Source organism: Hemicordylus capensis, chromosome 11 (genome assembly GCF_027244095.1).
Source record: "Hemicordylus capensis ecotype Gifberg chromosome 11, rHemCap1.1.pri, whole genome shotgun sequence".
Taxonomy (NCBI): domain Eukaryota; kingdom Metazoa; phylum Chordata; class Lepidosauria; order Squamata; family Cordylidae; genus Hemicordylus; species Hemicordylus capensis.
The window spans coordinates 13,329,143-13,343,122 of record NC_069667.1 but is presented as its reverse complement, the minus strand read 5'-3'; the positions used below and the strand labels follow the sequence as shown (position 1 = coordinate 13,343,122).

The following is a 13,980-nucleotide window of genomic DNA, read 5'->3' as shown; positions in this document are numbered from 1 at the left end:
CTGTGCAAGATGATAATAGGGTGGAGGCTCAGTGCTTATGCCCCTTGCTGAAAGTCCCAGGATCAGTCCTTGGCATCTTTGGGTAGGGCTAGGAGAGACTCCTGCCTGAAACACTGGAGAGCTGGTGCCAGTCAGTGTAGACAATACAGAGCTGGATGGACCAAGGGTCTAGCTTCGTATAAGGCAGCTTCCTATGTTCCTACGGTGACCAAGCAGAAGGAAGGAAGTGAATCCTAGGCTATAGCCATATTGATCCATGAGAGATATGCACTACTAAATGGCAAAAATTCTCACCCCAGACAAATCCAGAGATGAAAATGAACAAGTTGGCACCTTGAAGGTCCAAGATAGGCCTTTGGCACCTTGAAGATCCAAGACAGGCCTGCATCCACACAGTGCCTTGTGGAGTGTAGCTGCTGCTTAGCTACTAGGGCATCCTCCTGAAGGAGGGTGGTGGCTGCCTCCTTTTGGTCCTGACTAAGCTGGCTCAGAAATGGGGCCAATTTTTCTAGGACGAAGTACTGGTACCTTGCCCAGTATGCTTGGTGATTTGCCACCCTCAGGAGAAGGCTTGATGCAGAATAAACACTCTTCCCTAGAGCATCCAGCTTTTTGCCCTCCTTATTGGAAGGAGTCGACAGCAGCTGCTGTTTTGATTTCGATTGCGCAGACTCAACCACCACCGAATTAGGGATGGGGTGTCTAGTGAGATAGTGGGTGTCTTGCTGCTGCACCCTGTACATACTCTCTAATTTCTTGGAGCTGGGCTGGGCCGACGCTGGCCTTTCCCAAGCCGATTTGATGATTTGGGCAACTGTCAATATCAGAGGAAGAGCGACTGGCCCCGTAGTTTGCGGTTGGATTAGTTAAAAAATAGGGTCATCGCGTGAGCTGGGATCCAAGGTATCCAAGCCAAGCAAGGTGGCCATACGAAGCAAACACTCAGCATAGTTCTTAAGTTCTGCTGAGGCAGCACCATCAGGCTGATCTGCCCCCGTGTTGTCGCTGTCTACTGGCTCTCCTTTCGGGATAGCCAGAGCATCCAGGGGTTGCAGATCGGTATGAATTGGGCGTTCTACATTTGGAACAACTGGTCCCGCCAGAGGTGGTACAGGCACAGGAGCCGCTGGCAACGGGGGTTCCTTGTCTGGATTTGAGGGCTCAAGGGCCAGAAAGCTATATCTCTTGGACTTCTTTTTCTGTTTCCTTGGGTGTCTCTTTGGGCTAGGTGGCGAGTCCGTTCCAGGACCCGAATAGGAGCGTGATCTTTTCCTGCCATCCCGCCACTTATAGTAGGTATAGTCCCCTGGAAAGGGCGCTGGGCAAGGCCTGTAGCAGGAGGGGTTAAAATATTGGTCCTCTTCATCGCTGTAACATTCGTATACCCAGTGAGGTAAGCGCCTGTCTGGTCTGTAACGGGAATCAGAATCCCAATGAGGGCGCAGTCGGTGAGGCTTTCTCGGCTTTCGAGGGGGGGAAGTTGGTGGATTCGAGTCCTCAGATGAGTCACTGGAAGATCTGGGTGCGTAGGGGCCTGCCTGGTCCTCCGAAGAGGCTCCTCGCTGCACCAGCTGCTCTAGCGGCTGAATCAGAAGCTCCGTGCTCGAGGACCCCTCCTCCCTAGATCGGATGGGAGATAGGTAAAAAGGGCTGAGTCAGAGACTTGGGCCCATGCTTCTTCTTCTTCTTACGCTTCCGTGGGCCTGGTTCGTTTTACATGCTGTCTGCTTTCTCGGGTTCAGCCGGCCTCATTGGTTTCTTTTTCTTCTTGGGGGTAGGCTGTGCACCCTGGTCCCAAGCGCTGATGCCCGCCATGCCCCTCTCTTCAGTCAGCTCCCCAGGCTGTCTCGGTACCAAGCGGGTGGATGATGACACGAGGCCTGCGAGAGTGCCTTGAGAGCAGCACCGGGGTTGGAGGAAGTATCGGGCCCGACGTCGGAACCTACAGGATCTCGCCCTGTGCAGGCATGGCCTCGGAAGCCGCCGCCCCTATTGGAGCCGGGATTGAACGCTCTATATTCCGACAGCAGGGACTGGGTCTGTGCAGAGACCACTCCCTTAATAACAGTCTCTTGCTCTGCTTTGGGGTTCGCCGCTGCAGTTGAGCTCGCTTGGAGTGCTTGCTCCCACGTGAGAGCTGCTGAACGGGATGCCCAATTCCGGCAGGCTTGCCTCGTGAAGGACTTCCAAACCCCGCAGAGATCGACCCTGTGCATCTCCCCCAAACACGGTAAGCACTTAGCGTGGCCGTCTGATGTGGGGATTTTAGCTGCACAGCTATCACAATGTTTGAATGCAGTTTTAGCCAAAACGGCCATAAGCGCCCTGCGGCCCGCTGCGGGTGGGTGGGGAGGAGAGAAACCGCTGTCAAATAAACACGCAAAACCAAGTTAAAGGTAGATAACTTACAGTAAAGGAATGTGAGGAAAGGTAGGAATAAAATAGAAGGAAAGGTAAGATTAGACTGTAGAGATTGCCAAGGGCAAAGCCAGAGGAAGATTTCACGATCCTGCTCTGGTGGTGGTCAATGAAAAACTGAGGTATACTGGGTCCTATCCTACAGAGCGGGTCGTTGTTCTCACCTTTTTTTGCTTTCAAGGGTGAAGCTATGGAAGTTTCCGGAACCTGCTGGCTGCGCAGCCGCATAACCCAAGTGTGATGCACAGAGACCACGAAGAAGAAAGGCCAGTTCCATGCTAGGGATCATTAGGAAGGGGACTGGAAATACAACTGCTAATATTATAATGCCCTTATACAAAACTATGGTGCTGCCATACCTGGAGCACTGCGTACAGTTCTGGTCACCACATCTAAAAAAGGACATTGTAGAACTGGGAAAGGTGCAGAAGAGGGCAACCAAGATGATCAAGGGCCTGGAGCAGCTTTCTTATGAGGCAAGACTACAACACCTAGGGCTTTTTAGTTTTTTTAAAAAGACAGTGGGGAGACATGATGGAGGTCTATAAAATTATGCATGGTGTGGAGAAAGTGGATAGAGAGAAATTCTTCTCTCTGTCACATAACACTAGAATCAGGGGTCATCCCATGAAAATCATTGCCAGGAAATCTAGGACCAGCAAATGGAAGTACTTTTTCACACAACGCATAATTAACTTGTGGAATTCTCTGCCACAAGATGTGGTAACAGCCAACAACCTGGATGGCTTTAAGAGGAGTTTGGATAACTTCATGGAGGAGAGGTCTATCATCGGCTACTAGTCGGAGGGCTAAAGGTCACCTCCAGCCTCAAGGCAGGATGCCTTTGAGTACCAGTTGCAGGGGAGTAACAGCAGGAGGGAGGCCATGCCCTCAACTCCTGCCTGTAGGCTTCTAGTGGCATCTGATGGGCCACTGTGTGAAACAGGATGCTGGACTAGATGGGCCTTGGGCCTCATCCAGCAGGGCTGTTCTTATGAAGCCTTTTGCCCTTGTCACTGAAGTGAGCATCCACCTCCAGCACCTTCCTATATTGCTGCTGAATGATAGAGGTGACTACAAATATATATTTACTAGGCAGTCTGGGAAGCACACCAGTGGGGATTTGAACCAACAGCCTCTTGTTCCATAGGCAAGATGCTTCCCCACTGTGGCTATCCAAAAAACATTACCACATTTACTACATTAAAACATAGGAAGCTGCCTTACAGTCAGACCATTGGTCCATCTAACTCAGCAACATCTACACTGACTGGCAGTGGCTCTCCAAGGCTTCGGGAAGGAGTCTCTCCCATTCCTACCTGGTGATGCCAGGAAGTGAATGTGAGATCTTATGCATGCAAGCATGGAGATGCTCTTCCACTAACCTATGGCCCCATTTCCTAAAGGGGGAATATCATACAGCACTGTACATCACCCATCCAAATGCAACCTAGGGTAGATTCTGCTTAGCAAAAGGGACAATTAATGGTCGCTATTGCAAGGCCAGCTCTTGTAACTCTAAATGATATTGATTAGGACATTTTTAGACCCCTGGCCAACAGACTATAATGGACAGAGGTCAGCCCTTCTGCCTCCCATCACAGGAGAGTGTGCTGGGTGCATACACACACAGTGACAACATAAGCAGATCACAGCAGGGTTTTGAGGAGTCTTTTTTTATTAAGATAAATCCAGCAAAATTCCTAACAGTGGGTATATTCAGTCATCCTGCCCCTTTATTTCTCACCCTCACACTCCTTTTTTAAAAAAAAGATTTGTTTTTGCATTTCATTTTAAAAACATGATTACATTTTTAATTCTTCTTATTCTCCAAAATGTGACAAAATAAAACTACATTTGGGATACAACAAGATTTCCAGCTTCTTAGGATTTTTCATGAAAATATCTCGCCTTCTTTATAAAAACAACCCCACACAACCACCGGAATGTCTGACGCAATTAGCTTGTGTGTGTGTGACCTCCCCACGTTAAGAAACCGTACAACACTTAACAAGGGCGAAATTAAAAGCTGAAGTCTGTACGACTTACACACAAAGGGATTATATACCGACAGAAGTCAAGAGCTACCACCACCGATTCTTTCCAGGTACCATACAAACTATGACAATCACAAAATTTTAAAAACAGTTTGTTTTTCTGTTGGGTTAAGTCCCAAATAACTGAGATGAAGATGCTCCATAATTAAATCCATGCTAAAAAAACCTGCATTTATAAAATAGTTGATAAAAATATTCCTCTTTTAACAATACAGTATGGAGGTACGGATACCAAATGATGGAAAACAAACAGGGCTAAGATTGTTATTCGGACTTGACTTCCTTGTCGTCAGATTCATCAGCAGCTGGTGCCTGTCCGGGAAAACACTGAAATTATTATTTTTACCACAACAAATCCCATTCTATCCACCCCCAAACCTCCACATCATTAGCTTATGCACAGGCATCTACAAACCCATTTGCCTGCTTGCCAGTGGCAAGTGCCCACAGCCCTCTAGTGAGCAGGACACTCAGTACTACACAGATCTCCTCACCAGCAGTCTCAGTTCCAGTGCTATTTTTTAGAAGATAAGAAACAGCAGGAATAGTTTCTGAGCAGTAGAAGGCTCCCCCTGTTTCTTACCATGTCCATATCGCAGTGCCAATGACAGAAGACTCATCCCCTCTCCTAAGCCCTCTGCCTTTGTGCCAGAACAGATCTGAGATAAAAGAGGGGATTCGTGCAACCACAAATAATGGCTGGCTAGTGAGTGAAGATGAAGTTTGTGGATTGCTGTTCAATACCATTGCTTGCTTAGCAAAAACAAAACAAAACAAAACAAAACAAAACCCAACACTCAAGGCTGGGTGCAGAGGGTTCAGTCTGGTGCAGTCCTTTCAGGGCTAGAATCTTGTTTTTCTCTCATATCATCAAATTCTGTACAAATACCACTTTGGAAAAATAGCAGAAGCACAATATATCCACATCACAACCTAGAATGTATATAACCAAAATTGAGAAGAGAAAGCCCAGCCTACTTAGCTTTATTTCATTGTATTATCACGTGTGCCAAAATGTATCTTTACATATATGCACAGCAGAGAAACAGTTCAAGATACAATGGGCTTAATCCCCATCAGCTGCATAAAACAAAGGCCAAGAGCCATCTCCAGCCTCTTCAGCAGGCTTCTTTCTTCTCTGAAGCCTATAATTCTGCAGATACGTACTAGGAAACGAAGTCCCACTGAACTATGCAAATGTAATGCATAGGTAATGCAAATGTTCAGAAAAACCACACAGTGCAGGTAGAAGACTGCATGTTTTAATGCTTACCTACAGGTGAAAAGCTAGCACCTCATGTGAGGAGAGCTGGTCTTGTGGTAGCAAACAAATTGTTCCCTAGCTAAGCAGGGTTCACCCTGGTTTGCATTTGAATGGGCTAACTTGGCCCAAGAGGCACCTTTTAATGCAGTATTTCTCTCTATTTAGCAGGAGGAGAGTAACTGGCCCTACGCACCCCCAGCACAGTACCTCCAGTGACTGTTGCTGGTGTCTATCTTATGTTTCTTTTAGATTGTGAGCCCTTTGGGGACAGGGATCCATCTTATTTATTTATTTTTTCTCTGTGTAAACCGCCCTGAGCCATTTTTGGAAGGGCGGTATAGAAATCAAACTAATAATAAATAATAATAATGTGTGAGCACTGTAAGATAGTCCCCTCAGGGGATGGGGCCACTCTGGGAAGAGCAGAAGGTTCCAAGTTCCCTCCCTGGCATCCCCAAGATAGGGCTGAGAGAGACTCATGACTGCAACTTTGGAGAAGCCGCTGCCAGTCTGTGTAGACAATACTAAGCTAGATGGACCAAGGGTCTGTCTTGGTACAAAGCAGCTTCCTATGTTCCTAGAGGTTATGCTCCAGGTTAGGCTAGAACCCTTCTACCTGAGATGCTAGCTTTCCACATACATGGAAGTCTTCCTGTATGTTGAAAAGGCACAGTATTGGCAGAGTTCTACGAATGTGGTCACCAGGTCTCCAGCCAGGAGTCTTTTCCTGGCAACTGCCTGCCCAATTCTAGCATGATGCAAGCTCTCTGCCCTCCTCCAAGTTCTCTGCACCTTAGAGAACCCCGAGGGTGGGGGCGGGGAGCATCTCTGGCTTCATATTAAGCTGGAGACAGAGGAACGGAGAACAGTTCTCTTTATACGGAGCTCTACAAATGTTTGGAAGCAGCAAGAATCACATGCCAACAGATTTAAGAACAAGCACAAGTAATAGCTGGATATAGCTAGGTGTGTGGATCTGAGTTCTGAGATGGCTGTACCACATACTATTGAAAGTTAGTTTTGAGTTGGCTAGGTCTGCACCGACAGAGCCGCAGGGTCTCCTACCTCATTAGTTTTGGTATCTCCATTCTCAGAGTGGTTTTCTTCTTTAGCATCTTCCTGCTTAGTTTCTTCTTTTCCTTTGGCTCCTTTCTTCCCCTTTGATGCTACCTTTTTGTCCTCTTTCTTGTCATTTGCTCCTTTTTCTTTCTGACAGAGGAATGCCATAAAAATTTAACAAGAGTTTGTATTTTCTTTTCAATGTTTTGCACTGCCTCCTTCATTGACTATGGGGCAACTCTCCTGGTGGCAGTGGGGAATAGAAGAAGTAACGTTGGCAGGTAGGCAGGCCATTTCAGTGATCTTGTTTTAACTCTTATACAAGTGATTTCCTGGAGAAGCAAGAGTGATTGCTAGACTGCAGTGATTCTCTCAAAGCAAGGAAACACATGGTCTTTGACATTTACCTTAGGTGCTGCCTTTTTGGGCTTTGGCTCTGGTTTAGGAGGAGCAGGTTTCTGCAAGAAAAGCATAAAGATGCATTTAAAGAGCAGCACAGAATCTGAATTGAAATGACCTGGAAGGTCATCTAGTCTGACCTTTGGCTCAATATAGGAAATGGACAGCTAGCACTTCCCTGAGAGACTGCTGTCCAGCCTCAACTGAAAGTCTTCCAGTAAGAGAGCCCACCTCCATTCTCCAACTAGAAAATATATATGAAACATAGCAGTTCTAACCCTTCAGGTAGCTTTACTAGACTCCAAGAAATATGCTTTAATTTTAGAATTTTATTTTTAAGCTTTTATGCTTGAAAAGATAGGCCGCCAAGGGTATGATAAGTAAATCTGCATGATTTATAAAATGTTGCAAAGATTCGGGATCTGGGGTGCATGATTTGGCTAACCTCAATGCTGAGATTATTTCTGTTATTATTAACCAAAAAGGTTAGTCACGATTAAGCACTATTACAACTAGTGAGACAAGTTAGTTGTGACAAACTCAGGGCTTGACAAATCCCAAGCGCTAGGGAGCCATAGTGCCCAGAAACTTAACCATGGCACCTAGACTAAGATATTCCATGGCAGAGTTATTTAATTAAATTGTATTTGTCCCAGGCAGCCCTGTTTCTGTTCTAGATATGATACTTGTAAATGGTATCTGTGTAAACCACCCTGAGCCATTTTTGGAAGGGCGGTATAGAAATCAAATAAATAAATAAATAGAAAAGAAAAGATCATTTATGCTTCCCCTCCACTATGCCCATTACTACGTCCATTAATTTTGTCAAGCAAAGAGGCACCTTTTAAAAGTGGTGATTCTCTTTATTTAGCAGGGGGAGAGCAACTGGCCCTATCCATCCCCAGCACAGCATCCTTCCAGTGGCTATTGCTGGTGTCTCTCTTCTGTATCTCTTTTAGATTGTGAGCCCTTTGGGGACAGGGAGCCATTTCAATTTATTTATATCTATGTAAACCACTTTGGGGACTTTTGTTAAAAAGTGGTATATAAATATTTGTCATATTCGTAAGTGTCCATTGTCTGGTTCCCATCTTTTGGGGCTGACTCCTAGACCCAAAGAAACTTTGTCAAGGCCTGGATTAACTTACTGTACTATACTAGCTTTCAAGAGACACTTGTCCCTTCTCCAGATATGATTCGAACCTTTGTAGCTTAAAGACTCTCAAGTCATTTGTGAAGAGTTTGTAAATAATAAGACGGAATAAAAGAACCAGGAGAGCTACTCACAGCAGATAATCGAGCAGATCGTCTTTTTGGCTGCACAAAAGGAAGACAAGTTACTAAACTGAAAGTCAACTTGCTCGGAAACAAAATATCATTAATTGAACAATGAAAACAGAAAATGAAGGATGCAGTCTTCTGCACTTATACTTGGTAGTTAGCAGGGATCTGCTTTCAACTAAACACACACAGGAATAGACAGTGTTGTTATGCAGAAAGCAAAAATTACTTTATTTATCTGAATCTAAAGCTAGGTTTTTTCCAAGTTCTTTGATGTTAGAAACTGGGGGACAGTCTTGAATTTAGGGCCCTCTTCCATTTGGATAAATAGTATACCATATATTTAACTCATATTTTTAAAGGCGGTCATCTTAATTTCAGGGTCATCTTCTATTTGGGTAAATATGGTATAATCTAGTACTGAGTACAGGCTGAGACAAACACTATGCCAGGCTTCCCCAAACTGCGGCCCTCCAGATGTTGCTGAACTACAACTCCCAGCATCCTGAGCCACAATTTATTGTGGCTGGGTATGCTGGGGGTTGTAGTTCAGCAACATCTGGAGGGCCGCAGTTTGGGGAAGCCTGCACTATGCAGTAAAGCTGGGCTGCACAACTTTGGTCCTCCAGCTGTTGTTGGACCACACCTCCCATCATCCTCAGCCACAGTGGCCAGTGATCATGAGAATTGTAGTCCAACAGGTAGAGGGCTGAACTTGAAGTAAAGAATTGGGAAAAGTATTGGACTGCAGTTTCAGAAGTGTTTTTACTTCCCTGATTCAGGCACAACAGCAGTCTTGGAAGGGAGATACCTAAAAACCCTACAAAGAACATACTTGTTCTTGGGAGAGATTGAAACACCGGCACATGTGCTCTTTTATTGCCAATTTTACTGAGATATATGGCATATATAACACCTTGTATTAGCTGTCATCTAGGTTGTACAGATTCTTTTTATCTCAGTTATCTTTTAACAGACCAGAATGATTCAAGATCTTATAATGTGGCTAAATTCTGTTAAATAGCCAGTAAAATTCGCCAGGAGCTCATCAAAAATCATTTCTATCTGATCTGTGACTGTAATAAAGGATTGATTGATTGACTTCCCTGATTCCTACCAGTGCACATGCACGTAGTCTGCACAAACACATTGCTTGCATTTCCAAGTGTGTACTGTCCAAGTGCGTGCCACCAGCAAACCTCAATTGGTTCTACTGGTACACTGGAGAGAGGTGGCTAGGAATGGGTGGTGTGTGCACATGTATCTATGGTATTCCACTGTATGCCTCAATATCTCTACACATGACAGGCAAGATCTTGCTCTAGACCTGAGCAGTTTTGGCTAGAACTAATGCCTTTAACCTTAGAAAAGGCAGCAGTCTATTATTTAAAATATTTGTATCCTGCCCTTCCAGGATGATATGGCTCACAAGATAGTAGAACAGATAAAAACAGTATAAAATTAAATTAAAAACTAGACTCCGTTAAAATCAAATTTACAGATTAAAAGCCTACTGGAGAGACAGAATACAACTAAAAATCCTCTCCAAAAAAGGGTGTGTGTTTTTTTAAAAAAACATTTCTTTAAAATCCTGAGGGAGGGAGCATGGCAAAGCTGATCTTGGAGGGCATTCCAAAACTAAGGGGCCACAACTGAAAAGGGCCTGTCTCTATTCCTTGCCAACCAGATCTCAGTCAATGGAGGACCATGAATACTATGGCAACAAACAGCTATAGGTCCCTCTTATTCTTCAGCAAGCTCCATGCCTCAATTATTTAAGAGAAACGAATACAAGGGTCCAGTTCAGCTCCATCCCTATACATCACTCCTGCAAGGCTAGCAAAAGAAAATGAAGTTCACTGGGCAGGCTCTACGGCCATGACACCAAGTGGTTCCCAGCACCATGCACAGTCATCTCTAAATTATACTATCAGTCCAGTTCCCATTTTTACACATCTTAACAGAACGCAAAGACAAAAAATTCCACAAACCAGATGTTTAAGTCAGTGGACATGGATGGTAAAGTGCAAGTTTTCTGCACTTCACGGCATAAGAAGGAATCAGCATAGGGCTACCACTCTCCGCACAGTATTAGGAACTAAACTCCACTGAAGCCAATCTGACTTAGACCTAACATAAATAGGCAGTATCTAAAAGTTAAGCAAGTCATACTAGCCACGGAGTAAGTCCCATTAAAACCAGTTAAAATTGGTTTGTAATCCCCACTGATTTCCCAGGAAAGGTTAAGGACATACTAAACTTTCTCACTGAAACAAACAGGGTATTATGTTGCCTGATATGGAGCAGACCATTGGTCCATTTAGCTCAGTATTGCCTACATTGAATGTCAGGGGATTAGGCAGGGGATTTCCCCAGCCCTACCTGGAATTGAACTCAACGCCTTCTGCATGCGTGTGTCCTACGAACCACTGAGTTATGGCCCCTTCTCTAAAAAGCACCTGCTTGCTGGTCCCTGCCCCATTTGTTTAGAACTTCAGTATTAAAACCACTTGAGTTTTTGCAGAGCCCCCTGTGAACTGGCAGAGACAGAAACGAGAAGAAGGTCAGAGCAGGGGTGAATGTTGCATAAAGATATGATGTAAACAAACCTACCTCCTCCTTTACCTCACCTTCAGCTGCGGCCTGTTCAAAACAAAACAAAACACCAAGTGTACATAATTTGCTTTTGTTTTATTTTTGTGAAATGCCAAATGCTTTGGCAAGCAAGTCTTAGGGATTTATCACACTTTCCCAAATGGAAAGGCTTGTTAAACACTGAATCAGTGGCCACTATTTGAGCATGAAGTTCAAAACTAGGATGCCCTCTCAGCTGCAACTTGGCTTGCATGCAGAGACAATAAAGAACGAACCCAAACAATTTAGACTTTTCACAGATGGATTTATTGCTTATTCTGCCAGTTAACATTGCATAGCCTGGAATTCACTGAAGTGCAATTTTTCATACAAGTGTTTTTCTAGCTACGGTAACATTCCACTATGTACTGTTTGATTAAAAGCAAAGCACTTCTTGTCCAATAGATATTGCCAGTCTTGGAAGAAAATTAATAAATATACCTGCTACTTTCCAGGAAATGGCATCATTCTCCATGTGACTACTAAAAGCGATCTTGGTTTTATAGTGTAAAAAAATATTAGATGAGGGCGACTGGGGGAATCTCCAGGAACAGTTTCACTCAGAGTTGGCCTGACATCCCTACTCACTATTAGTGCATTGCAAACCAGGCCTTTCACCATTCCTAGTTCACCTCCACACTACTAAAAAGACTACAACGCCCACAATGCCTCAGCTCCCAATTCCTTTTGCTTTACGTCATGGCGCCAAAGGCGGCTCGGCTTTTTTAAAAAATCGGGGTTCCCGCCAAGTCCTCTCTCTGCAACAAGGTCGTTGTGGGCTTTTTGCAAGGACGCGGATGCATTTATTGGGTCTCCTGCGTGATATAACCAAGCCAGGCTCCAGAAAGGAGGGCAGGAGGACCGAATCACCACTGCTTAGATTACGCCTTTGCGCATGGAGGAAGTCGCGCGGAAAAATCTCTCCCTGCAAGTTGGATCATAGCAGATTTTAATTTTTAAAAAGACAAAAAATGATCTCTGCCTCGTGCACGAATGCATTTATAGATACAATAATCCTAAGCAATAAACATCTAAAACACCTTTATGCACGGAGCATTAGATCATCATTAAAAGTTAAAAATGCTTAATTTTTAAAAAAGGCCAGTCCCGCTTCCGGCCAAAGTTCTGTGCACTAAGATCCGAAATCCCTGACCAGAGATCTGTCTTTTCCCAGCAAGGAGTTTCAAAACTCTGCGCCGCCTAATGGCTCCGGATCACCATTGCACGACCATCTGGTATGACAAGAAGTAGAAGGAAGGGCAAAAAAAAAAAAAAAAGAGAGAGAGAGAGAACAAAGGCAAACGTAGGAGAAAGCCCCCGATTTGGCTGCAAACCTTGCAAAGCAACAGCCCAAACCGAGCTAACCCCCACCCCACTCCCGTTTAAAAATGACTAGGGAGACTGAGGGCAACGAGATGGCGAGGGTTGTGGCGTTTTTGGAGCGCGCGGGGAAGGGGGGAGGCTGTGATCTCCATAAGGGCACCACCACCACTATGGCTGTGTGTAATCCAGCATGGAAAGAGCGGCCAGTCTTCGCTTTGCAAGGGAGCCGCGCAAACTCCACGGTTTGGATAACCCCGATCCCTCTCCAAGCGCTTTGCTTCCAGCTTCAGCTCTACTTTACAGCATGCACTGCTAATCAAAACACACACACACACACACACGAAAATCCAAAACTATATGTATATCTATCCACACACATATATATGCATACATAGGCGCGCGCGCGCAAAAATCAAAGACATGTTTTCTCTCCCCCCCTCCTGCAAATAGGCTTCATACGCTTTCCTCCCTCCATTGCCCCCACCGCATCACCATATTTGTGTTGCTTCGCTTACCTTTCTTTTGGGCATAGTTGAACCTTAACCAGGTGGTTGCAAAAACGAAAGAGCGAGCGAGGTGTCTTTAAAAATAAATAATACAGCCACCCCCTTCCCAGTTTTTTTAAACTAAAAAGCACCACCACACGCAAAAGCCCAAGATTTTTTTTTTTTTAAACCCTCTTGGAAAGGCTTTGTTTAAAAACAGGAGAGAGGAAAAACGTACAATTTTTGTTGTTGTTTGGGTTTGCAAAACTGTGTTAGAGCCCAAGAGTTAATTGCAGCAACAGAAACTGAACCAAAAAAAAAAAAAAAAAAAAGACCGCTGCCCCCCTCTTTATTGCAAACAGTAAAATACACCAACACTCAACCAAACTGCATGAATGGGAGCGCGAGATGGGTCCAGCCAGTGAGTGATGCGCTCCGCAACCAATGGGGGCAGCCAGGCAGGAACAGGGGGAGGGGGCGGTGGCGGTAGGGCTCGGACGAGAGGCGGAGTTGGACGCTGTCAGCCACCCGCGCGCACAGAGGGAGGAAAAGAGAGACGCGCTACCCAGGGACGGCGGCGCTTTTACGCACACTGCGCAGCCAACGGTTCCTGAATACCGCCGCCCCCCACGACTCAATGGAGAAGCGCTCTCTGTCTTCGCTTGGGCTGTCCCTTTTATTTTCTTCGCTGCCAAGAATGCCCTCCGGAGCGAACCATTTTGGAGAAGGAGGGGCCGCGCGGCTGTTAGCTGTGCAAAGCGTCTCTGCAAACGCAGTGGTTTTGCAGCGGCTCCTTTTACTCCCAGGAGGGCAGAAAGTTCCCTGAAAGTTATCCAAGGAACGAACGAGATTGGGGGCCGCCAGTGCGCCTGTGTCTCTTCCTTGTGCTTTCCAGAATGCCAACAATATGGCTGCCCAGGCTCTCTCCCGGGTGGGGGGCGGGAGGAGATGGGTGCAGCTGGTAGGGTGAGGTGTGCGGCTGGGGCCTGGCATCTCGCGCTCTCGCCACTACTGATCGGACAATATTACCCAGTGCGGCGCTGATAGATCCCTCCGTTTC

At 45.5% G+C, this 13,980-nt stretch overlaps 1 protein-coding gene across 1 annotated transcript; it reads right to left on the bottom strand.

The window, feature by feature from the left end:
- Positions 1-4,078: 4,078 nt before the first annotated feature.
- LOC128335713 (non-histone chromosomal protein HMG-14A) lies at positions 4,079-13,516 on the bottom strand. Its single transcript, XM_053274391.1, has 6 exons — positions 12,951-13,516; positions 11,092-11,121; positions 8,485-8,514; positions 7,206-7,256; positions 6,805-6,948; positions 4,079-4,787 (listed from the first exon to the last, which is right to left on the bottom strand). Exons 1-6 carry the CDS (start codon positions 12,963-12,965, stop codon positions 4,740-4,742), a joined length of 318 nt encoding a protein of 105 aa, XP_053130366.1. The 5' UTR covers positions 12,966-13,516; the 3' UTR covers positions 4,079-4,739.
- Positions 13,517-13,980: the final 464 nt, after the last annotated feature.

Bases quoted from the DNA above. Each gene is read 5' to 3' on its own strand.
- LOC128335713 (XM_053274391.1), bottom strand. The intron at 8,515-11,091 runs GTAGGTTTGTTT...CCTTTTGTGCAG, and splicing joins AAGGTGAGGTAAAGGAGGAG to CCAAAAAGACGATCTGCTCG. The intron at 6,949-7,205 runs GTAAATGTCAAA...TTCCTCTGTCAG, and splicing joins CCAAAAAGGCAGCACCTAAG to AAAGAAAAAGGAGCAAATGA.